General features: G+C 38.3%; 1 protein-coding gene across 21 annotated transcripts in view; it reads right to left on the reverse strand.

The window, feature by feature from the left end:
• SYTL2 (synaptotagmin like 2) overlaps positions 1-25,927 on the reverse strand; it is a 52,851-nt gene that overhangs the window by 21,669 nt on the left and 5,255 nt on the right. For all 21 annotated transcript variants that reach the window (XR_015284876.1, XR_015284875.1, XM_086882287.1 and 18 more), the window contains 4 exons: positions 17,232-17,653; positions 8,679-8,827; positions 6,455-6,590; positions 433-505 (listed from right to left, as the gene is read on the reverse strand). Coding sequence is in view for 19 of the 21 variants with exons in the window: in XM_086882287.1 (XP_086738413.1) it covers positions 433-505; positions 6,455-6,590; positions 8,679-8,827; positions 17,232-17,332 (459 nt within the window). In the remaining 2 variants the exon portion in view is untranslated. The remainder of the gene's footprint in view (positions 1-432; positions 506-6,454; positions 6,591-8,678; positions 8,828-17,231; positions 17,654-25,927) is intronic.

The following is a 25,927-nucleotide window of genomic DNA, read 5'->3' on the forward strand; positions in this document are numbered from 1 at the left end:
CCTCTTGAATTGGATACATGACAAAAAACCTAAACAATACGAACAGGAAACTATCAGAAGTGCCAGTGATAACCTCATCTTGTTCTTTTGAACTCACCAAAACAGAGATAAGCCACCACTTAAAGACACTTGAAAACTCCCAAGTCCTTGCAAGTTCAATAAAATTATCTCTAATTCTGTGATATTAGAATCGAGCAGGCCAATCACTTTCAGTAGTTGAACAGACTGGAAATCATGCCAAGAAAGAACAGCCACCAATTATAGGTGTAGCAGCACTTTAGTGCTAAACCTGTAGTGGCTTTCATTACCTTTGTCCAAAACAAAAAAAAAAAAAAAGCTCATTTTTTTACAAATTATTATCGTTCCTCCTCAAAGTTTTATTTATGTTTACCAATGAAAAATAATTTCCACTATATTCAGTATCAGTCATACCCTTACTGATGAGACTGCTGCCTTCACAGGTCTTTCTTCTGGTTTGTTTAACACAGGGCTTGCTTCTTTAGAACTGCAAAGAAAAATTATATAACAACTTCAGTAAACAGGACATTAAAGCCTTTTTGAAAAAATAGAACAAAGATCCATTTATACATACTAAAACATAAACACTTTGTCCCTGAGGTTTTCTATTTAGCCTGCTCTCATCACATTTAGAAGAAAAGCTTCTCATTCCTATAGCAAGGGGGATACTCTTGCTGCTTTCTTTCCTTGTAAAGATGTACTTACTTGTTAAATAATTCAATACAACTTCTACTTGGCATGACAGAAACCACATTTTTGATACATCTTAGATGTCTGAGCAAGCTTTATAAAAAATAAGTGTAAATACATATTTTATATTTACTATAAATATACTAAATATAGCTACTCTCCAAACAATATCAGTGTTGCCAACTCCATCCTTGTCCTACATTTGTACTTCTAGGACTAAAATCAAAGTGGAGGAAAGTGTCAAAATCTGATTAAAAAAACAGAGCTTTGCAAAGTGTCTGAGTCAGAAAAAACAGAGAAACACCATCACCACTATAGTAAAGATACCATACCATAGATGACAACACATCCCCCCAGAGGTACAATTTATAAGCTATTCTTTCAATTGAGATGTATACATTTTCTTGATTGATAGCATAAGTGAAGTAAGTTATTACTTGTGATAATATAAATATAGCCCAGATATGGAGAAATTAAAATAGCTAGAAGAGACAGCGCCTATATCATCTCAAGAAATACTTCATCTACTTGCTGAATGATGCAAGGGTTTTTGTTTCCAATCAGATTTTTACTGTTTGAGTTTACCTAAACATCTCAGATATGAAAAAGTATTCGGTTTTTGAAGATGGAAGTTAGACATGGATTTCAATATTGTCTTCACATAACAACCATACTCAGTATCCTAATTTTATATGGAAAACACTGACATTAACCAAGATACACACTTAGGATTTTGAGGTGGAGGAACAGTATGAAGCAGAAAAAATTTTATATCTCAGGCTAGGAAGGAAAGCAACTCCTATGGTTTTTCCAATATAGATGTGCAAAGAGATGCCAAAACTGAATATTTATTTGCTCCATGATCTTTGTTTTGTGTGAAAAGTCTCAAGGGTGGTAAGTAGGAGAGCCACAAGGTGTCTCAGGACAGAAACAGCATCCACCTTTCATCAAGTTCCAGATTCACCTCCTTTCATTGACAAATATCTCTCCAGTCTGGTAATTGGTACCAGTCTGCCCCCCTGAGGGAATGACAATTTTCCCATCTTCTCCAGGTTGCACAGTTAAGCTCAAAGTTCAAGGGAGAAAAAAACTCTAAAACACTGATAATTACCCTTGAAAGTCTATAATCTGGACTGGTGTGTCTGAGCAGTGACATCACTTATATTTTGCAAAAGGTAAAACATAATTATGGAGAAGATAAAATGACCACAGTGAGCAGTGTGAACATAAGACCAAAAAAATACCAGTTGCAATCTGAACTATAAACTTCTATATCCCTTCTTTGCTCTTGATTCAACACCACCTTAAAGAAATATACCACCATGAATAGCGAGAGAGGGTTAAGGTATGAGCAGATCTTGTACTGGAATCTATCTCAAGGGTGAAAAATTAAAGAGGTAAATGTTGAAACTTCTAGTTTCTTTTCCAAAATATCCTTTCACATTATGGTTTTTAACCTTAGTTCTAATATATTTTTTAAGTGTGAAAATAGACATACATACTAAAGAAACTACAGAAAATGGAGTTTGTATTCTTGCTTTTATAAAGCATTTGTGTTTTCATTTTTGAGAGCACTACACCTGTATGCTCCTGCATTTTGTGTCTTCTCTGCACCATCTACTACTGAACAAAACAATCATGATTTTTGTTTTTAAGGTTTAGGTCCCAAATATTTCAACCCCTCACTCCTTTTAAGCAAGGAAAATACTGTTAAGCACCCTGGGCTGAAAGAAACTGTTAAGACATCTTCAATGCAGCTTCTACAGGTGGAGAGGTAACTTTGTGTGTGTGTTCAGTGAAACATAATCTCACAATCTTTAATGCAATGCTTCTTTGTACTTACCATAGAATAATTGAAGATTATTAACTTGGCATTACATACTGCAAACCCTGGCTTAAATATAGCAAAACAGAGAAAAAACAACAGCCAGGATCCTATAACTAAGTTTTACAACAAAGGGTCTGAAAATGAGTTTACCTACAACCCATATAGATAAGAAAACTGAACAAACAGTTCCCAGATAAGCTGCATTCACAAGGTTAATCTAAAAGTGTATAAGGCCAAATTGATAGATTAAAAAAGATTTAAAAAATTCTACACTTCAGCTTGGAAAAATGATGTGCCAAGAACCACAAGGAAGGCCCAAGTCCCATACAGACTGAGGCAACAAGGCAAAGAGGAAGGAGCAAAGCTAGAGAAAGGGGTTACAGATTTGCAGACCTTGTCAATACATGGATTTTAAAAGACAGGGATATTTTGTGCAGGTTTTCTACTTGCTGAACTTCAGGACCACCTGCTCAATGTTGATCAAGAATACTTTCTAGCTTAGGGAAGAAAACAGCCTACAAATTTTAATTTTAAAGATCTCCTTTTTTTGAGATTCAGCATATAGACAGATGACATCACTGGAGAGAGGTAATATTGACAGTGTGACTCACCCTGGAAAACTCATTCTGTTCAAGGTTACACCTTCAAAGACACTTCATACACCTGGCCTGTAAAGGCTCTGGTATGCAAGAAAATTATCACAATGATATAACACTCAAAGAAATAATTCATAGCTTCATTATGGAATTTAGATATTTGGGGTGTGGAGATAAAGGTCACCACTAATTTTAAGAATATTGTTGCTCCACCTAATATAGCAGCACCCTGATTCAACAGTAGTTGAACTGGCCCCAGGATTGGATTTTATCCTTATCAGTTTACAAACAGATCTACCAGAACTGAACTTTCTTTACACTCAGTAAGAATTGTTTTATTTTAAGAACAGGATCCAGAACAAAAGTACTCTGAGTAATTTGTTGTCACATAGCTTCAGGAACCAATCCTCAAGTTAGCAGCTCTGTAGTTTATGCAAAGCCTGTCAGTGCTGGTCTGAGGCACACTCTTAGAGAAAGAAGGGGAATGGAAAAAAAAACAAACAGAAAAACCCCATAAACCCCACAACCTTATTCTAAAAGCAGTCCTTTAAAATGCTTCAGAAGTCCAAGTGCTTGAACAGCATGTAGCATTTGGACATTGTAAGCTGTGAACTGCCTTTAATGCAATCCCAAGTTCTAGAATGATACTCTGTTTCATCCTCTTAGCTGTGTTAAGACTGTTGCATTTTAAGAGGAAGATCCCATTAATTCCTTGTGGCTCCATTATCTTAGTAGCCAAATCAAATATTTGTAGACTCTCCCTTCCCACCCCAACTACTGGGGTTATTGCTTTTGCACCATTGTTTCCTTCTGCCATTAGAGACAAGCCCACAGTTATGCAAGGTCAGTCTCTTTCAAATTCCAGGGAACAATCAAGGGAACAGAAAGAAAGAGTATTTTAAAAAGCATATGGTGCATCCTGCAATTTCTCACATGCAATATTGTGTAGACTAACCCTAGTTATAGTGAATTAAGCCCACACTGAATTCATGAGTATCACAGTCCTGCCACATTTGCTTGCCATAGGTTTTGAAATTTTAGAAACAAATTATCTGAGGCATCTAATCAAGTCATTTATGCAAAATCAATGTAAGTAAGCATCCAGCCCACATATCACTTCCCAAGGTCCATTTCCAACAGTCTCATAGATCACTGGAGTGTATAAGCTTGCTTTAGAGAGAAGATCATGAGCTATTGAGGAAAGTACAAGTACACATGAACAAGCCTTGGAGGCTGATTAACTTCTGGTACAATTTGGAGCAAAAGGCAGGAGAGAGTCCTGGAAAATAATTATCAAGCTTTACATGGCTGTGATCTGAAATAAGTCATCAAATCACTTCAAGCTGAAGACCACTATCAAGTTGGTCTCATTTTAAAAAAGACTGTCTACATATTCTTAAACCTTACTATGTTACATATTTTTGAAGAGGTTGCTCTGGCATATTATGAAATCTATTATTCCTTACCAATCACACACAGTTTGTGTAGAGTTGTAATTAAAAGAATAGCATAATAAGGCTGTATTTCTCTAAAAGTATCATCATCTTTTCCTGGTGTGCAAGATGATATGTAAAATATTCTAAAAGATTTATTAAACAGCAGCATGTCCTCTGGTGTTCTTAAAGAAATAACTTCACAGCAAACCCCTGAATGTAAAAGCCACCTGTAAAAAAAACTACATTTAGTAACAACTAACTCTGTCAGCACATCAGTTAACATCAGTTGGGAGGGGAAACAGAGCTCTGTCTTGTGATAAGCAATCTTTGTCATCCTTTTTGGACAAATTTTGACTTAATTTTTGGCGAGTCTATAGCAAAGCAGTTTATTTGACCTTTTTCAGCACAATTTCAGATGTCAAAACAAACACCTCTGAGTTCACTGAGTGATAAGATAAATATAACAAAGACCAATAACACAAGCCAGAGTTGTTAGGACTCACACCAACCTTTGCTGCCATTCACCATGAATGTGTGTGCCCAGACTGCAGACCATGAAAGTGAAAGGTTCAAATGCTACTAGGTATTGTATAAATGCATAGTAGGAGAAGCCTTACTGCAAAGAAAAAACATATGATGTACAGAGAAGAACTTAGAAGACAGACAAGGAAGTGACAGGTTACAGGGCTGATCAATGGCACAACCAGAAGTAAAACAGTTCCCCTAAGAAGTAACTTCTCTTACCTCACTCTATTCACCATAAGTACGAACAGTAGCTATCTGGGTTATACCCTGGTTCTTGTTTCCTCAGTGTGTTGTGGAATCTGGCCATTTTAAGATATTTCACTTTCACCTGCTCTGACTCCAGTGTTTCAGCACTTTCCTTCTCAAACATAGGCTTTTTAAAAGTTTTTAACACAGCCAATGAATTACATGGAGGTATTTTAAAGAGAAGACATCTCTGTTTCAGAAATTAATTCAGGATATTTCAAAGCAAAATAAAACTGTTTGGGATGCTTACAGATTTGAGATAAAGTGATTTTATACAAAATCCATTTTAGTTCAGAAACTACTTATCATCCAGTCCTCCTGACAACTGTAGTAATTCAGGCATACCAAGGATGACTGTCTTATGTTACTCTGAAGGGAAGCTTCTCCATTCCAGAAAGACGTTTACTTTTCTTGGTAGAATCTGACTAATTTTCAGCAGCTATCTAAAGATTCTTGGTCTTTTTAAAAGGTCTCAGAAGCCTTAAACTATATGCCAAATAATTTGGAAAATTCTAAACAGCAATTTTTTAGTCTCCAATTCTTCATGTGATATGAAGTGTTCAGAACATGTGGATGTGGCACTTGGGAATATGGTTTAGTGCAGGCCTTGGCAGTGCTGGGTAAATGGTTGGACTTGATGATTTTACAGATTTTTCTAACCTCAATAATGTTGTAATCCAAGTTTGAAATTCAGGCTTAATTGATAGAATGGTTTCAGTAAACAACTGAATGAAGAGATACAGAGGTTGTGACCCCCCGATTACTGACTGGAGGGGACTGATCATGGCCAGCCATTCTAACTAGAAAATCCAGGTCTCACTTCAAGGAACCAAAATAAATTGTGACATGAGAACATGTGTGGGACCATTCTATGCTTGACTGTCAGCTTTTTCTGAGAAAGGCAAGCTGAAGATTTTTAATTGTTCTATATTCACATGCAGAACAATACATGATTATGTGTCTGTCACATGCACAGATTTTTTGTATAATTCTGAGGGAAAATTTGGTGACCTTTGAAATAAGACCTAAGTGCAGTATTTTGGGTGGAACTTCCAGCTCCCAAGTTTCACTAGTCTATAGATATACATTCTAAGCATGATAAACAGACAGCTTACCTCAAACTAGCTTTCTGTTGCTCTTCTTCTTGATGTTCCACAATGCCATGTAGATCTGGTGGCACGAAGCCTTCTTTATTAACATTGTTCACCCAGCTGATCTTTGCTTTGCTTGTTTTGTTCTGACCCACTTCAGCTAAAACATGAAGCAACAATATTGTTGTTTCCCACATGTTAATACAAGATTTCTTAAGAAAGAAGTACAAGTAGCAAGTTGCATTTAGGCCTACAGCTATTTCTAAAGGCCACTATACTTGAAATGTTTTTAGAAGCAGATCTGGTGCCTTCTAAAGAACACCTTTTTAATGCTACTAAACATGTAAAATACTGTTCTGGATACTTCATTCTACTACACCAGATATACATGGTTTAAACCTTAAAGTGATCTTATATGGAGGAGCTTTATACAAGAACCCTGGTAAAGACTAATCCTGCAGTTTGTGCAGTTAGACAAAGGAAAGTTCATCCTCAGTGTCTTGAGGAAGCAAAAATGATTAAGCCATAGGAAACTCAAAATATGTTGAATTCCAGTCAATTATTCCCTTCCTAAGCAGTAAACTAGAAGTTGGTCATAACTCACTTAGACAGGTGGCTAATCCTTTATGGACAGAATTACCACAAGATGTTAAAGAGGTAATATAAAAAACCCAAACAAACAAAAAGCCCCACCTAACTGAGCAAATGCAAATACATTTGCATTTCTTTTTAGGGTGGGACAAAATCCTATTCTGATAATCTCTTTCAGAGCAAAAACATTCCATTATTTCCTCTAATGCCTTTTCCACTTCACTAACAGTTTTGAAGTAAAGAATTTCTTAGTGTGCAAAAAGAAGCAGGATTTTTATTCGCACTTTTGCTATCTATAACTGCAGGGAAAAATATCTTGCCATCTCATGAGTCATTGAAACCAAACAATTGTACATAGTTCTGAATGTACCAACATATCTCTTTGTTTAAGTAACAAGATTGGGATTAATTAACTTTGCTTTAAAATGGCATGGCTTTTAGTACTTTCCTTTAAGATACAAATTACTGTGAAATTTAGCTAGAATTTTACAGCTGATTTTCATAACCTTTAAGCACAAAACCAGCCAAAATGACAAACACACCACACTAACCACCTATGATTTTATTTTTTTTTCTGCATTCTTTTCTGTTTCAGGCCTTTTTAACTTAAAAACTCAAAGCAGTAACCTCAAACTGACTAAACTGACATTATTCAAAATCATCTCTGAAAATATAGAAATTGAGAAGGTGCAATATTACAGTGTTAGACAGGGTTTGTAACTCGTGGTTACAAAACCCATAGGAAACAACACACTAGTCCAGTCACAGTATGGAAGGACGTACCTTACTTGCTTCACCAGCACAAAGCAAAATCCCTTGATAGAACTAAAAAAGCTAAATAGTACAAACATCAGTACAGTCTGATAAGAATAATATAAGTCTTGCTCTTCTAAATCAAAAGGACTTAGTACAACTTGAGGAGGTTAAAAGGGGATGTAGGTCAGTTTTGCTAAGAAATAAATCACTTTCTATAGGAAGAATGATAAAATAGACCAGGACATTCCAGATTAAAAGTCAGATGTTGACAGATTTATAATGGCTGTCTACAAAATCCTGGATATTATATAATACGCTGTTGTGAATACAGATTGACTGCTCACTCCCTCCGTCTGAGGGATAAAGTTAATGTTGACCAGGGCACCCACCACAGCACGGGGATTCTGGGTGCACTTAAAGCTCACCTGGACACAGGATGCCAGCTGAAGCTGCCAGAGCTTTCAGCACATATATTTCAGTCAGTTCTAACCACTATCTCTAGCTTGTGATGCCTGCCATTAAGCCTCAAAGGTCTCAAACCAAGCCCTGAAATCTTGGAAATCCACGTTAAAGAGCAATTTCCTCAATCTCGGATTCTTTGCATGTTCCTAAGTATCTCACAGGGACATAGAAATGGAAATGAGAATGAGTCCAGGAGTGCAGAAAGCTTTTAATCCTACACAAACACAAACCAGTCCCTTCTGTTAGCAGTCACCACTCTTTAATATAGAGTGCTGTGAGAGAGGAAAGCTTACAGTGTAAATTACACTAGAAGTCTCTTTTTTGCATCACTTTCCACTTGTAGAGACACCAGTATTCTTAAATTTCACAGACAACATTGTCTGAGGTTAGCAAAGTAAGAGCCAGCCTTTCCAAAATAAAGTACAAATCAAATGCTTACCGATGGTGGCAGGTTTCCTGCGCATGGAAGCTCTGATAATGTCTGCTCCATGGATCTTATCCCTGTGCCTCTTTGACTTGGCCTCATAAAACCACTGCCCACTCATATTCTTTAGCTGAACATGGTCTTTGACTTTTTCTGGTAAATGCCTGAGGAAGAGAAAAGTTAATAAATGAGATATAAACATACTTCACATACCTACCTATATGAACAGAAAAAAAGAATCAGACTTTTTTGGTTGCTTGTTTTTTCTTTTGGGGAGCAGGGGGATGGATTTTTTTGGTTGACTTTTTTTTAACACTGTCTCCACATGCTATTTCCACCTTCTCACCTGTTACATTGCTTATTTAGTTATGATGAGCTGGAAAGGGAAGAGCCTCAGCCTTATTACTTCAACCTATGCTCTCAGGGTAACTAAAAAAAAAATTACCAGCTTTGCTATGATAAACATTCAAGGACTAGAGAAGTCTCCAGTAACTGCAGATCTTGACTTCCTGCCTTCAAAGGCCAGTTTTCCAAGATTAAATCTGTGATAAGCTAGTAGAACAGCATAAAAAGTCTCTATTTTGGGGCTCAGAGATGCTTCTTCAGAGTTTCTTTTGGCACTGCTTTTACACGCACATTCCCAAATGTGTACTGGAAGCATGGTGCCATTTTTTCCATAAATTACACTAAAATCCTTATATGAATAGAATGAGTTACAAACATAATCACATGGAAGAAACAAAAAAAATAAGTTTGTGCCATTTATTTTATTAATCTGCATGTATTCATCATGTGAACTGCAGCCATTTTAAAAACTGGGAGACAAATTTTTAAGAATTTGTTTTCCAGCTTCAGGGTTTTCCTGCTTTTGTGAGGTGTGCTTTAACAAAATAAGTAATTGCTGTGGGCAATTTCAGAGGTTGTTTTTTTTTTTCCATGTTAGGCATGTAACAGGCATATGCTTACATATGGCCTGGAGACTAACCTGCAGAGCAGGAAAGTTACCACACAGATTTAGAGAGCACTTAAACAAATAAAAAAAGTCAAGTCACGCTTCATCTTCCTTCTCATTTATGTCCTTTCCTTCAGCAAAACAAGCTAATAACAGAGCCCAAGGGAGAAATTAAGTAAGATCCACTCAGTGAGACTTGAAGGCTAAGCACAATCCACATTGCTATGGAATGCTGCTGTCTTTTACAGGCCTGATGGACAATCATGAATGGGTTGGGTTGGGAGGGACCTTTAAAGATCTAGACATCTACCCCAACCCTAAGGAAGTTCACCAGAGTATGACATTTCTCATGGGTTTAGGGGACAGATCTTCTGGTACAATCAATTAACTCTGATGACAGGCGTTTTATTACAGGCTGCAGATTTGACTGTCACAATAGTCATTGACATCAACAGACATTGATAGTCATTGACAGCAGAGGAAGGACACTGGGTCAGCTCCAACCCTCACACAAAGACAGACCATTCTCATCTGCCAATCGACTTCTCTTCATCTTTGTACAGCCAGATAAGAAAAAAGCCTTAATTGAACGCATCAGCTATATTAGAATTTCAGTACTTAAAACTTCATTTTGAAAGTACTGTCAAAAATCAGTCCCTCCTAGGGGTGCCTCAAATCTACTACATGCAGTTTATGCTGCCAGATGTTGAGGTCACCACTGGCATTTTTAATTCCAAGATTCAACAGTGCCTAGTATTACATGGTAATTTAAAATTTCTCCCTCCCTATGTGCTTCTCTAAGGGCCAAAATATGTACCTTTCCTAAGCAGGTGTTCTAAGTTGAAGCAGGAACATAGCAGTAGCTTCCCTTTGTTCTCCAGCAAATATATTATTCAGTTTATAAATGCAGCCAGCAGGAAGAATGGAAATGTAGAACACAAATTTTTTACACAGGTGACTGCTTCTCCCTTTCACCTTCTTTCACACGTGTTATTTGTCTTCTCAGAAGTGATGCCCCTTAGGGCTAGGGACTGCCTTTTCAGCTGTTTGTACAGCCTGCAGGGCAACGGAGCTCTGACCGCAGCAAGTGCTCTGGGACAGTATGACAACATATGCCAAGGGAGGTTCTCCAGCAGGTGGTACTGAGTCACAGGACAAGTATTCAATGTCCTCACCCTGTTTGATTCAATCCTTTAACCCCAGACACTGCTCACCCCTCTCCCCTTGGTATTCAGGCACTGAAACTGGGGTGTGGTTGGAAACCTTTACAAGTCAGCTCAGAGCAGAGGAAGCTCAGCTGAGCTGTGGAAGGGGACGGAATCCCAGATCCCTCAGCTGTTCCAGCCTGCTTACCTGCCTGCAGGACTCTCAGACCAGTTAACATAACCAGACAGAGACAGAGATGGGGATTTGCCATAGCTCTAGACTCAATAAATGTCACCTGGCCAATGCAGCTCTCATTTTGTTTGGGAGTGAAAGTCAAGCATTCTGCTCCTACGTCTGCTTGCTGCCTATGGGAGTTAATGTACCTTAACTCCACCAGCTCAACAGGCTTTCTAGACTTTGAGAACTAAAAATGAATTATGCTTGCTAGCAAAGGTATAAATGTGCTCTCAATTTACATAGAAGTTCCTTTACAAATGACCTCCTGCCTGATATGGTTTGTATGGTGAGAACTGACGGATGCTCACAGCACCTGATTTGCAACAGACTTTTACTATCTCACCTCAGAGTAAGCTTGGCTTACTCACCTTTTCAAGAGAGGTGTTTAGCCTGTCAGTCCCATTTTTTTTGAGGAAATCAGAACAACCTAAGTATTAAAGCTATTTCCAGGCATTCTCCAGCCACAAAACAAGAAACAGATTTTTTTCTTTAATTTTCCATTATCAGAAAGACAATTAGTTCTATGTTTTGACAACAAAGAAGTTTTTAAGCCTCCTGCGTTCACCAATACATCATAGACTCATAATGCCTGTGGCCATTTTTGCAACAAATGAGAAGTTTTACAAAAGATTTACAAATCTTGAATTCTCAAGATTTACTAGGAGGAGGTCTTAGCAGTAACATCAAACTGCTTGTACCATGTTGGCCTGTTTGACTGCTCGGAATTAGACACAGACTGTGGTTTACCTTGAAAGGAACTGTGGAGAATCAGACTGCAGCCATGGTTTCCCACAGCTATGTCAGCCTCCCAGCAAACCATAACAGGACTAGAAGCCAGCAACAGATTCTGTGCCATCTCCCCAACTAACAAAGAGGCTGACGAAGTTGCCTTCAAATGTTTCTCCTGGTGATCAAAGAGCTAGTAAACATCCAGATCAAGAATCAGATTGCAGGCTCAGTTGCCAATTTGCAATTAGGAGAAAATGCAGCAAGAGCTTTATGTATGATACAAGTACATATTTTGGAGTCCCTCTGTGCTCTGTTAAAATGCCAGTAAGCTTATACTGCAGTTTTTCAAGGAGGAACAGGCTAAAGCTATAATGAAGCTAGTGCCCATTTCTCCTACAGGAACTTTAAACTCAAGAAAGTAAGGGTACATAGTTAAAAGGAAATTTAAAAGAGAATTTTGGACTGAATAACATGGAGCTCCCATTATTTAATATGATGTTTCCACTATGCCAAGGTGAAATGTTTTATGGCAAGATGGAAAATTTGTCTTCTCCCCTAGGGCAGTAAGTACATGCAGATTGCACTGAACAGAATACAAACCAACTGTCCACCACTCTGCAGGCAAACAGAAAATCTATGCATGGATTAATTGGGTTGCTCCTCTCCATGTCTGGAACATCTGATAATAGGCCACATCATATGGTATCACTGTAAGGCAGGAAATCTGCTCTGATACAATCAGTCCCTGCCAGCCTTCTTATCAACAAATCCAGAATGGTTTACCCTATGCTTTGTAGGCTACTGTAACAGGTCATTGCATGAGCAAAGAGGTAACAACTCATCCCTGTTTTTGAAAAAAAGAGTATCTAGCAATACATACCTGTATCTAAAACTTGATCTACACCTCCTCAGTTGCCTCAATTCCCTCTTCTGCACCTGCCTTATTCATAGCCGACATTACAAATCACTACAGAATTTGCAAGATGTTACTACTGACACCTTAATACATTATTTGATTATGCCTTATACCCCAGTTGACAGCTTCAGCTGAGCTTTTCAGACAGGACAATCTGTGTGGTGCCAGCATACTCTGGGACTCCTCATGATGAATGAAGGAGTATTTAGATCAAGGTCTGTGTTTGCCTCAAAGACAGACATTACTGTCCCACACACCCTAATCTGAACATATGGAAAAAGCACCCTAGAATACAATAGCAAAATAAAGCCTTTAAAAATTCTGATATTACCACACCTTATCTACAAATTAACTTCCAAAACCTCCCTTCTGCAAATGGAATACCAAGTAAGTGGAGAATTTGAAAGGAAAGAGAATTTTGATGAATTTTATCAACATAACAACAAATCACAAACTAACAAAAAGACAAATGATTTAGGTTCTGGGTCACTTTCTGAACACAGAGAAGACAAACTTTTTGTGGTATCACTTCTGCAAGAACAGGAGTAAAATTATATTAGACTAGGCATTATGAGCCAGACTTGTGGATTAAGTTCCTTTTTCTTCTTTGAGAGTAGGAAACAAATACAAAAAATTTACAGGACAAAGCAGTAATTGTTTAAACACTGCACATTGTATGAGCGTGCCTCTTTAGTCTGCAAATATCTGTATAAGGTATAGGAAGAAAGTCTGTTCAGACATTTGTTTGAGAGCCACACCCAAAATATTTGCAGTGGGCAATCAAAATTGCAAGTAAGCTATCTTTTGCATGGCAGCTACACACGATTTTATAAAAACCCTAAAAAGCCCATCAGTTACTATTTAATTGGTTTAAAGAACAGAGTAATATAATTTCAAACTGTTTGAGGGCTAAATTAGAAAAAAAAGCAGACCTATGGAATTATGCAACCTTTCCCCATCCCTGTCATCACAATTCCTCATAAGCAACACCTCTTATTCTTGCTTTTGGGGTCTCTCTAGACAACAAGATTTCTGAGAGTTAGAAGTAGCTGGATACATATAAAAACAAGCCAATTCTGTTTGTAGTAATGCATATTCTTCTATTTTATGCTTGTTCAGAAGTCTGTGTATGATAAGTCTACTATCAATACCCTGCCTTGAAAAGTAACTGCAAAGGATATCTGTTAGAACTAGTCAGTAAAAATAACATTTACAATAGGCTTTCAACAGGCACACACTCCCAGCAGAATCAGACCCCTGAAGCATTCCTCTATTTTTGCAATGCCACACCAATTAATGTATCAAAGGGGTTTGGCACACAGCAGTCCCCATCCACCACACAAGCAACTCGGCATCAGAACTTCCCCTATCATTAACCTCCTACAGTTTACACAAGGAGCAAACAATCCCAAGCACAGCCCAAAGAAGTGTGGTGGTCTCCCACTGCTAGGAGATTCTGCTGGGAAGGGCTGATCGCCACAGCAGGGAACCCTGTCACAAAGGTGACCACAACATCTTTCTGCCTTAGACACGCTGGTGCCGGGGACCAACTACTCAAACCACAGAAGAGTCATCCAACCACACTCCACAACTTCAGATCAGACAGAGATAATTCTGCTCACATTACTGTCTCCAGAAAGGGCTCAAAGTTAAGTTAATTCTGAACTATGCATCTGTAAAAGGAGTTAGGGGTTATGTTGAAGCTACTGCCAGGACATTCAGTTGTGTACGTAGCCCACTCATTTGTTCAATGCTGGAGCAGGGCATATCAGAGCTTCCTGGACAGGAATGATGATAAAACCAAAATAATTAAGTTAGTAATACACTGATAAACAGCTTCTAGTCTTGATAAACTGTCACCTGACTCATGTTTTATGCCTGTGCCTTATCCCCAGCAACACTACCATTGAGTGACCTGCTGCAGCTCCTAGTGTAAGGAAAGAAAGAGAGGCATCTTCTTACACTGGGAATAAAAACAGCATAGAGTGTCTTTTGCTTTCTGTGCATCACACCCTCTTTCAGAAGAATCTGATCTTCTTTCAGAAGAAATCTGATATTTCTTCTTCACCCCTTTGCCAATGAGAGCATCAATATCCTCTTTCCTTTGAGACAAACCTCAGCAGAGGTGAAGGAAGAAGAAGGTATGCTGTTCCCAAAGCACTGCTGTACCTAAAACTAATCATGCTGATTCAAACCAACATAAAAGGAGCCACAAGATGGGGAAACACCTATTACAGCCCTTAACAAATCAAGAATTAAAGCAGACTGCCTTAAGAAGGCTGCATGGGCCAGTCTAATCAGAGCAGTTTTATTAGATTAGCAGTACTAGGAACTGTTAGCAGGGAAGAGACTCTATCAGGTGATTTGTAAAATTCCACTAGGAAGGGGCTCAAAGAGGATTTTGTCATGTTACCAATTCACCCACGCTCCAAGAACAGGGCACAGATTATTAGAACACCCTTCAAACCTGAGAACTTTTTTTGGAGAGGAAAAAACATCACATTGAAAGACTTCCATTATACACACATATAAATAACATGCTGTGTGATGTTTGTATGATGACAGTTGATTTCAGCTCTTAGAGTCTTCCAGCTGTGCAGGGCTATAGAAGCCAAACTAAAATACTGTATCTCCTTGGCTGGAGATATAATTCCAGTAGTGTTTTAATATATATAAGATATGAAAAGCAAGCTTCATGTGCCACAATTAGGCAGAAAAATCCATTTCATATGTAAGCTTCCAGCTTCTCAGAAGTTATAATATTTAGAAACCAGAAGAGACTTTTTATTGTAGCAGCAAACGTGCTGATTACAGGCTGCTACAACCTGTATTTTCCACCACACCCTCTTGAACTAGAATTTTAAATGGCAAAAGTAAAGCTACAGGGACAAAAATACTTGCTGACAGTCCTTTCAAACCACTACTGAGAATGTTTTTTTTATATTTCTGTTCCAAGAAGGGTTCCTTTCTCTACATGTTGTTTTCAAACTCTCATCTACAATTACTTACCCAGAATGCTTTCAGACCTGGCACTGATATAACTTTCCATGACTAAAAACAGTGGCTTTCTACCTTCAGTAACTAAAATGCCTATTTTGTTACAAAAAAGGTCAGTTTACTGCTTTTTGAAGCAGAAGATAAAACTGTGTGGTGAAAATATTTACTTAGGCTGCATTAAGATGGGGGCAGGAACTTGGAACAGCACCTGTAATGATTTTACCTTCAGCAAAGCAAATCCTTTGAGAGGAAAAGTCTTTTTAACAAGGAGAAGCTACTGGTCTACACTTTATTGCTCTTAAAAGAAGCAAGTGGAATAACTCAGCAAAATGCTGACCACTTGCTGATCAAAGAACCCCAGGGCTGCACAAGCATACTCAGCAAAAGGAATGCTGCTCTTAGGGCAAGAGTCAGGCTGCCTTTTCCTTTGCAGGATACAGGGTATGCCTACACCAAGGATATTTATTAAAAAAAAAAAAAAAAAAGAAAAGTCTTTCTCAGTAGCATAGAAGCATCAGAGATGCATCATGGTTGGAAGAGTTTCAAATCATTTCAACTGGAAATACATTACTTCACGAGGAATATCACAACGAGAAGGAATCTTAGAGAAGATTACCAAATCAGTGAGAGAAAATCCTGCCTTCACTGAGGCCTGTAAAAATTTGTCTCTGTTATAGCACTTGGAGTTTTCAGCACCTCAGGCTCCATTTTTCATTATCTGTCCACATATTATTTTGTGTACCTTGTAATTCATAATTTCCTTCACACTGGGAAAAAACCCTAATGCCTACCAAAATCCTCATTCTTGAGCAGGCACTATCAATGTCAGCTGAAGCAACTATTTGACTGCTATTTATACCTGTGTAGATAGACAGCTTTCTCAAAATAGAAATAGAAAATAGAAATACTATTTTCCATGCATGCCTTTCTAGTCATAGCAGTTGCCCTAACAGTAGCTCCAGTAAAACCTCCCAGCACATAAAGCACTCCAGAATAACAACACATTGCTCCATCTGTGACACCACAAAGAAATTAAGGAGCAATTTTCTGCTTTATCTGTGGATTGCAAGGACTTTTCTTGGCAGTGGGGCATGGTGTTGGTACTTCTTCTGGACTGCAGCTCCAATGTATTGCAGTTTCACATATTTTAGGCACAACATCAGCATTCAGACATATTTGCTGACTGCAACCGTATTTTGGTTTGTTGGGGCTGCTTGCACTCTTTTTGAGCCAAGTCCCTCATTTACTATGCATTAGTCTAGCCTGCAGTGGTTTTGACACTTGAAAACTGAATCCTCTTCTGAGGAAACCAAGGCAGATGTGTATCCAGGCAGATGTGTACAGGGTGCTCTTGGTCCCTTAGGGAATTGCAGGGGTCTAAAATAATTTTGGCCAGTAATGAATCATTTGTGTGGTAGAGGTATTTAATCCAGAGACTGTGGTAAATCTAGCCCAGAGTAAAAAATCTCCAAACCACATATACTGAGGAACATGGGGGCCTCCGCAACAACTGTTTTAATCTACTTCTGAGCTACACAGTTCAGGAACTGTGTAAGTCTTCCCAGGACAAGGAGGTTGCTAGATCACTTACCTGACTCTCTCTTCTTCGGTTCTTTTAAGCTCTGCATCCCGTTGCAGCACCTTCATTATTGCCTCTTGTTCCTCCTCTGTTAGGAAGCTTAGGTCAATCATCTTGTTCTGTGTGTAGGGCTGGTAAAGTGTCTGGGAAAATCTTGGATCCTGCTGAGGACAGTCTTGTAGCCTGCTTTAAAGTTCTAGAAGTCTTTTTCAGCAGGCACTGACAAACCTGGACCAGGTTACAGTCAGTGGTTTAAAGAGTCACAACGGCTGCTTTCTTGCATGTTTCCCTAGATGAGGGACTTCTGGGAAAGTGTTGCATTCCTGCTTGCCATCATTATAATGTCTTCTCAGTTTGTCCTCTCAGCTCTGCTTCCTGGATTAACAGTTCATTGACCCAGCATATCCAGCATTTGAGAACAAAAAAAACATTCCCTAAAAAAAGAGACAAGGAAGAACAAGTTGCAATATCAGGGATCAGGGAAGTACAATATGTATGCATTTTTAATTAAAAGAAACAAGTTTTTCAGTGTGATTAAATGACTTTATGAAGTTCAAATGGTCACTTCAAGTCAAACTTGTTTTACAGGCCTCTTGAACAAGGTGGCCATGAAAATATATTCCTCCCCAATACAACAACTCACACCCTAAAACATAGAAATGAGTGTCATACAATTGGTACATTTGTATTATACAAGTATATTTTAAATCAGCCTTACAGTTAGCAGAACAATTTGAAGGAAAGGGGAGATTACCACCCCACCAAAACAAGAGCACTTATCACAATGATTTAAAGGAAGAAGAAGAAAAAAAAAAGCCAAATCACTGTCCTACAGACCATACCGAATAAATGTGAAATAATTTATACATAATCATATTGAGTATGTGTAATTACAAGTCATGTGGTAACATGAACCTCACTGCTTTATACAAGCCAAACTGCATTTCCAAGTAGCAATTTGAAACACTGTTTTGTCTCTGTTTCATAGGCCATGATTTCAGAGGACTATCCACTTAGAGATAATTCCAGCTGTCAAAGACAAAAACCTCTTCTTCAAAAAAAACCTTAAGGGAATAGAGAGTGGCATGAGGAGGAGTTAGTTGTGTCTGTGGTAGGGTATCTTAGTGCCTCAGGATTACAGAGATGTGGATGTCAAAGCCTGAGTAAAAAGAAATAAATAGCTCAAATGTAATGCTCAGAGGCATGCCTAGTGCTAAGGCTGGTGAGAAACAGAAGCATATACTTTCCCTGGACATGTCTCTGTACTAGGCAGCTCCATCACAGCCCTTCAGGGTTGTGGCATCTTCCTTTAGCCCTCACAGACTGGCACTGTGATGTGGCTGACAGGATGCTGGCCTCATATCCATCTACTGAACACTACAATCACACAAGGAGTCACTGCATTTGCTCCCCTGGCCATAAGAGTGCAACCAGGCCATTAAAACAAGATATCGGCACTGGCAGGACTCAAAGGGAAACTTCATTCTCAAAATCATAGCATGTCTTTTAGATTTGGTAGGGAGCTGTAGCCACCTTACTGATTATTGCCCCCAACAACTCCAATATCCAACTACCTTCTACACGTTTTTGTTTGGCTAACATATTTTCCCTGTGATTTTCATTGTAATTTTGTTGCATGAGGTTGATACAACAGCATCTCAAACAACCTGCCATCTGTAACTTCATTTGCATTTAGAAAATAATGGGTTTATAATTAGGCAAAAGTGAAAAGTGCTTATTATAGAACTACCAACAAAGATAACAATCCTAATTTTTTTGAGTATCTACAACGGTACTCCTTTAGCTTTGGAACAGGTATGGATATTGGTTTCAACTGTCATGTGAAAACTTTCTATACCATCTGACACAGCAAGCAGCATCCACACTGCTAATCCAAAGCCCTGGACACTAGTTGAAATGGCAAGTACCCAGCCAACAGGCACAGAAGCTACAAACCCTGGACAGTTGTGAACTGGAATAATCAAAGATTTGGCTTTGTTTCTTGCCCAAGATCAGTCAAGTCTGGAAAAAAGCTGTTGCACAGAATAATATCTTACCATGTCTTTGGTCTTTTTTGTTTAAAGAAGAATGAGGGAAGGTGTGTTACATTGCCTTATTATCTGAATTTTAAAATCTAAAGGAAAGAGTTAGACAGCATTTATAAAACCACCTGCAGATTTCACTGATGTCTCTCAGCACTCAAATACATGAAATCTGTGGAAATAGAGCTTCAGTCCTCCCCATCTGAACAACAGTTTGCAAGGGCACATCCAAACAGGCTGTGAGAGCTCACAGCAAGCAGCACTGCTACTAAACTTCCCAGATACCATCATTCTGTAGAGCAGTTTCTTCAACCTAGAGTTGCATCCCCACTTTGTTTTCAATCAGAGGCGAGATACCAAGATCCCATCCACCCTGGCAGGCTCTTCACCCATGATTCCACAGCTCTTCATAAACAAGAAAACCTCTTTCTATGTGTGTGGTGCATGGCCAATCTCAAGAGATAGTCTGATACAAGTTACAAGCAAGGTTGGCTTTCCACAAAAGATTATTAGCGCTGATTCCAAATACAGATGGCAAAAACTGCTAGCTTAGAGAACCTGTTATAAAACAATTTAAAAATAAAAAGTGAAAAAAAATAAAATTAGTGTCTTCCCCCTGTTCAATTCACACTCTAGCATCACCCCAGCCTCAATTATTTTTATTTATTTTGACATTTTCTTCTTCTTAAGAACCCCTATACATGCCAGGGAGAACTGAGAGGTTTGAATAGTTTGTTCGGTGCCACTGCAAGCTCAATGGCAAGGGTTTTTTTGTCAGAACAGTTTTCAGACCTTTCAAATAAGACTGAAAGATCCTTATCAAACTGATTAAATCATGAAAATTGATATCACATTGACTGACTTCCAAAGCAGGGTTTTCATGTGCCATATACTAACATTTGTGAGTCATGGCATATTTGCACAATTTTTTCCTTTAGACATTAAATTTAGGTAAAACCACACCAAAAAAAAAAAAAAAATTAAAAAAAAAAATCTTCCTTTTAATGAAAGACTCCCAGTAATAAACAGAAATCTGAAATTATGTTTCATCCAACTCATGCATGAAAGCTTCTGTTTTGGCAAAAATAAGATACAGAAAGGCAACTCAAAATATAGTTTGCCCACACACACTCTTAAGCTGCTCTTGGTTTCCAAGCGGTTTAGGCCAGGCACTCATCCAAAAATTTTATCTTGTAAAATTTCTCAGAACCTCTCAGGCATCTGTATACCTCAACTGCTTTAAGTCAGAATTTCCATTTTTCTAAAACAGGAACCACAAAAGAAAAACAACTTTGTCTATAAACTCATTAACCCTACAGAGGTCTCTGCTTACCCTCTTACACTTACACTGCTTTTCCCCAAACACATAAGGGGAATGTTAATTTGAATACTCTATTCCAAACATTATGGGCTATTAGATTAAGAGGTATTACAATAATAGTTTAGGTTTCCAAGTTTGTGCTCAGTGTATACCTATGGGATGCAACAAGGGAGGCAAGGAGAATGCTGGAGTACTTTGCCATGGCTGGCACTGAGTTTATCAATAGAATCAGAAAACAAACAGCAAAACCCTAGAGTCATCTGTTCCATTCAAGATCCAAACAAGACCTCTGTCTGCATGCAGAAAACTTATAACGTCCTAAACTTATATTGAAAAACTACTTTTCAAGTGCTCCTTGTAAAGTAGACCCTAAGCTGCTAAAGCTTTGATCCAGAGAATGTGTTGTGCAGCCAATGCCTTCTAACAAGAGGAAGAAGGTGACAGCCAACCCTACAGTTCTGGCTGGTTCACACCACTCTTTATGCCAACTCCTTCAGCTGAACAACTACCCTACAGGCCTGGCTGATCAGCAACTGCTATCTGCACACATCTTCATCCCAGAAAGCATTCATTTACAAGTAACCTACTGGCTCATAAAAATAAGAGGGTTTGGATTTATCCACTTGAAAGCTACACACTTTTCTAACTATATTCCTCCACTCTAGAACCAACCAGCACTAGTAACTAGGATGAGTTGGAAGTCCACACATAAGGCAACAGGAAGCTGAGGAAGACAGATAAATGCAATTGTGCACTACAACAATTTGCATCCGCAGAGGAACTCATTCTCAAAAGTAACCAAGTTTGGCCTACACCCATGCTCAGGAAATAATAAACCTTTATTTTGAAGCAGAGAAGACAATAAGAATACTAAGAACAATAAAAGCCTTGGAGAACTGGCCCCTACGGCCCTGGGAAGTTACATTGGACAGTTACGGCACCTCTGACTGCGAGCCCCACAAGCTACAGCTTTGCAACAACAAACAAATCAGTCTCCTGAATAAATTTAATTCTCCAGTGATATTTAAGCAGTACCATCACAGGTAACTCAGCACCAACCTGGGCTTAGAGATAATTTTTTTGTAAATACACGAGGCAAATCCCAAGAAGGCAGAACAGCTAATTAAGCTTAACACCAGTATTGGCGCAAGCACAAATGGTCATGAACATATTTGCTCAGAAGATCAGAGGATTATGGACTTTAGTTTGAGCAGTGGAGAAAGGAAAGCTATTAACTTTGAAGAGGGACTTAAGTCACAATTCACAGGAGTTTTAAAAGCTGTTGCCTGCAATGATCAGGACAAGAATTTAAAACAAGCACTAGAAGGCTTGTTGTCATTTTTATTCCTGAAGGAGCAGAAAGGAAAAGATCACCCAGTAAGATATGCATATCTGCAGCCAATCCAGCTGCTCCTACAAGAGGTGCTATCAGAATATTTTCAAAATTATAATAGCAGAGTATACACAGCATATCATATTTCCAACAGTCCCAGAGATTAATTTAGAGAAGAGTGTTTGCTAACATGTATGTTTAGCCAGTGGGAGGTAGGGAAGTTCTTATCTAGCTTGTTGTGAAGAGTGCTGGTAGAACAAGGACTTTTGCAGAAGTGAGGGATAACTATTTTTAAGAGCCATTTCAGTGTTGCCTTATTAAATATAGCAATGCTTCATTTTATTGCAATAATAAATCTATTTGTGCAGTATTCCTTACAACATGCTTAAGAGAAAGAATAGGACCAGATAACTGTTCCAAACAGCCAAAAATGGGAAGACATTAAAAGTTACACACAAGCTCTGCTGAACAGCATCAAAATAATCCTTGATGATTTTAATCTGTAAAATAGTTGCAGTCTCAAGATACTTTCACTAGCAGCCTCATATAGTGATGTTCAACCAGCTGAAAGAGGAAGAAGTTCAGCTGGAGTAAGAGAAGCACTTCAGAAAATTCTCATTTTCTCCCAGAACATCTGAACATTTGTTGGTCTGCATGACTCTGCCTGTGGTTTAATTTTATTCTTATTTGGTAAGACATTAAGACCTTCATCACTTTGAAGACTAAAAAAGGCAATTTACTCTGAAGAAGAGTTAATATCAAAGAGGATAAAAGTTAACAACTTAATATTGGAACAGAAAAAAATAATTTGCTTTGGTCATGGTCTAATCCCTCTAATCACACATGGCAGCTTGCCACTTCTTTCACAGGGCTTGGATATTGGCAGCACTGCCTAAGAATGTCAATCTCTATCGCGGTTATGGTACAAAATCATTAGACCAGAGGTATTAAGAGGATGTGGTCTCTGGAGAAAGAGGCTCATAAATTAAAGAGAAGCCTCAGGAAAACACACCTAAACATTCCTTCTCCCTTTGACCACTGTCAGACTAACTGTAGATGTCATGCCATTTATTTCACACTGCAGTAAGTATAAATCTACTAAAAAAATATAATTTGAAGAATCTTCAAAATTACAGAAATTCCATCAATTTATTGATACTAACATGAGCATATTTTCAAATCTAGTTATATTTCCTTGCACATTGTACCATTTGTACTTGGCTGTGGTTTAATCCTAGTAAGGCACATTCCTTGAATTAGTAACAGTTCATTTGAAAGAACTTCATTCTTCTAGCTAATTCTTTTCATCAAGAATTACAAAACAAAGAATATCTTCTCAGCATAATGAACTTGAAATATAATAATGAAGGTGACTCAGTCCTGTAGATCTCTGAAGGCAGAGCACTGTCAGTTGTATAACAATTATTCTCATCTCCATTAAGACAGCAGAAGTGTGATGCTCACAGGACTCAAGCTCCCATTGTCACTTTCTCATTCTTCATGTCAACATTGGCATTAAACTCAGACAGGGTCCAGTCTGAAGGACTGTTTCTATATCTTATTTGAAAACAGACTTAAGCAAAATACTAAACCTTTAGAGAGATCAGAAACAAACCTATTATGTGGTGGGAAGCATGTCATGATCCTACATATCTGATACATTTCTGTATTTAATGGCTAGCTATTTCTGAATGTTTTCCCAACATAAATACAAGACAGTTCCAAATTCTAGCAAGGAAGCTACACAAGAAACAGCCAAAACATTGTCCCACCTCTCCCTTCCAAAAAAGATCCCAGCAACAAGCAACCCTGAAACTCAAAATGCAACTGATTAATTTCTTAAGAAGGTTTTGTTAAGAAGCCATGACCTTCCTTTCATTTTACAGGAAAGAAGTGCTTACCCTCTTCTTCTGGAGACTTGCCATCTTAAACATACAGATTCAGCATGGAAAGTAACATTGAGAACAGGACAACAGACCTCCATTCCATTCCCACAAACTCTTATTACAGAATGGAAAACACACCTGCTATTTCTCCTGCTTATACTGTCTCATAAAGGACATTCATCTATAACCAGGAGATGCCAAAGCCCTTTCCTTTTCCTCCATTGCCCCATTCTTAAAAAAAAAAAAAATAAATACATATATATATATATGAAATTATGTATGCAAGTTTTGGATTTAGCACTACCTGGATTAGGCTAATGAACACTGCACTGACACAAGCAAAATAAAAACATCTATTATTACTAGGAATTCCTTAACTAAAAAAGAGTTATCAAAAAGGCTAAAGTAGAGGCCTTGACAAGATTAGATACTGGAGATGTTAGGGGAGCTATCTGACCTCTAGCCTCCTTCCGTGCTTTCCAGCAAACATTAGCTACATTTTAGCTAGGATTCTATTTTATTGTAGGAATTGTACTATTGGAGAATGGAAGTGTGCAAAACAGTGTGACTAATTAACAAGTATTTCCTATCAGTGGCTACTGGGAAGTGACACACTTCCTGCACTTTGTCAAGATATTGTGTCTTGTGTGAAAACAAACTGAGCTGCAGTTTACAGTCACTGGGTAGTTCTGACTCTTTGCTAGTGCAGACAATCCAACCAAAGGGCTTATTAAGGGGCTAGCAGCACTGATGAGAAGAAATCTATATAAAAAAGAGAAGACAAGGATTTGCATCCAAATACTTAGAGTGATGCTAAATTGACCTGACAGTAAGACAGTTTGTAGAGCAGTTCCAGTCCTAAACACCAACTGGAAGACTGGAGCATACAGTTTCTGAAGAAATCTTTTCAAAGTTTTATTTCAAAGTCAATGGACATGACTTCTCAGATGATTTTTATCTCATGGAAATCCATGAGTTAGGATCTGTTGCATCTCTGTGACTTTAAGAATCCCACTCTTACTCTTCATTTGAGTTGAGGTGATGAGGTAGTTGAGCGAGGACAGCTACCATCACTGACAGACTGATTTTCCTCCACAATTTTGTAAAACTGGGGTTTCCCCTTCCATGTAGCACTTGGATCTTCTCTAAAGCACTGTCAACAGCCAACTGCACAGGTCACTGTTAGTAGCACATTGCCTTTCCAGGAGGGTGCACAATACACCTTTGTGGTACACATTAAGCATAAAATTGCCTAGTCAAGACAGCAACATTTTTACAGCATCTTTGCTTTCCCTGACAGAGGCCACTGATCTCAGCTTCCCCAGAGCACCTTTGCCTGCGGGCCAACAGAAATTTGGGATCACACAGTACATTGCAAAAGGCACTCCATAATTCTCAGATAACTAACTGCATAAGTAAGTACCTGTGGGAATCAAAAGAATCCATAACTCACCTGAACCACTCTAATTTGACACTGCAACCTCCCTGCTTTTCAGCTACCAGACTTCTTCTTGTAACTACAGCTCTACTTGATTGATTACTACTGTGGACAAAGTGCCAGCAAACAGAACAAGCCAAAGGGCTGTCCTTTCTCACAGGATGACTGACTAACCACTCACCTTAAACACTCACTAGTGCAAGTTTTGAAGGTTAAAATTACCTACCTAATAGATTACATAATCTCAAGGATCCTAAGAAAGTTTGCATCAATTAATCAAGTCCTTGCTACCATAACTAAAGCACACGCCTTCTTGAAAACAGGGCCTCACGCAATTGCCAGCACAAATCAGGTGCTAGAGGAAAGAAAATATCCTGTAGGAGTCCCACAGTCACAGAAACAAAAAAGTAAGCCAAAGAACGAGTTGCAAAAAAAAGCACTACGGCAAAGTTCCCACGCAAGTTAAAATCGAAATGGTTTAAAAAGTTAGTATTCAAAAGGGTTAAAAAAAGTTAGCATGCAGTCTGCACACAGCCCAGTCACAATCAGGTCTTGTCTCAGTCATAAAAATTTACTTCAACTTTGCAATGAAGTTTTTATTTCAGGGTTATTTGGTTTTTGTTTACTTGTTTTGTTGTTATCTCTTTTTTTGAATAGATACATTTTAAAAAGCTCACAATAGCTCCAT

This window comes from Cyanistes caeruleus, chromosome 3 (assembly GCF_971803275.1).
Source record: "Cyanistes caeruleus chromosome 3, bCyaCae1.hap1.1, whole genome shotgun sequence".
Classification (NCBI taxonomy): Eukaryota; Metazoa; Chordata; class Aves; order Passeriformes; family Paridae; genus Cyanistes; species Cyanistes caeruleus.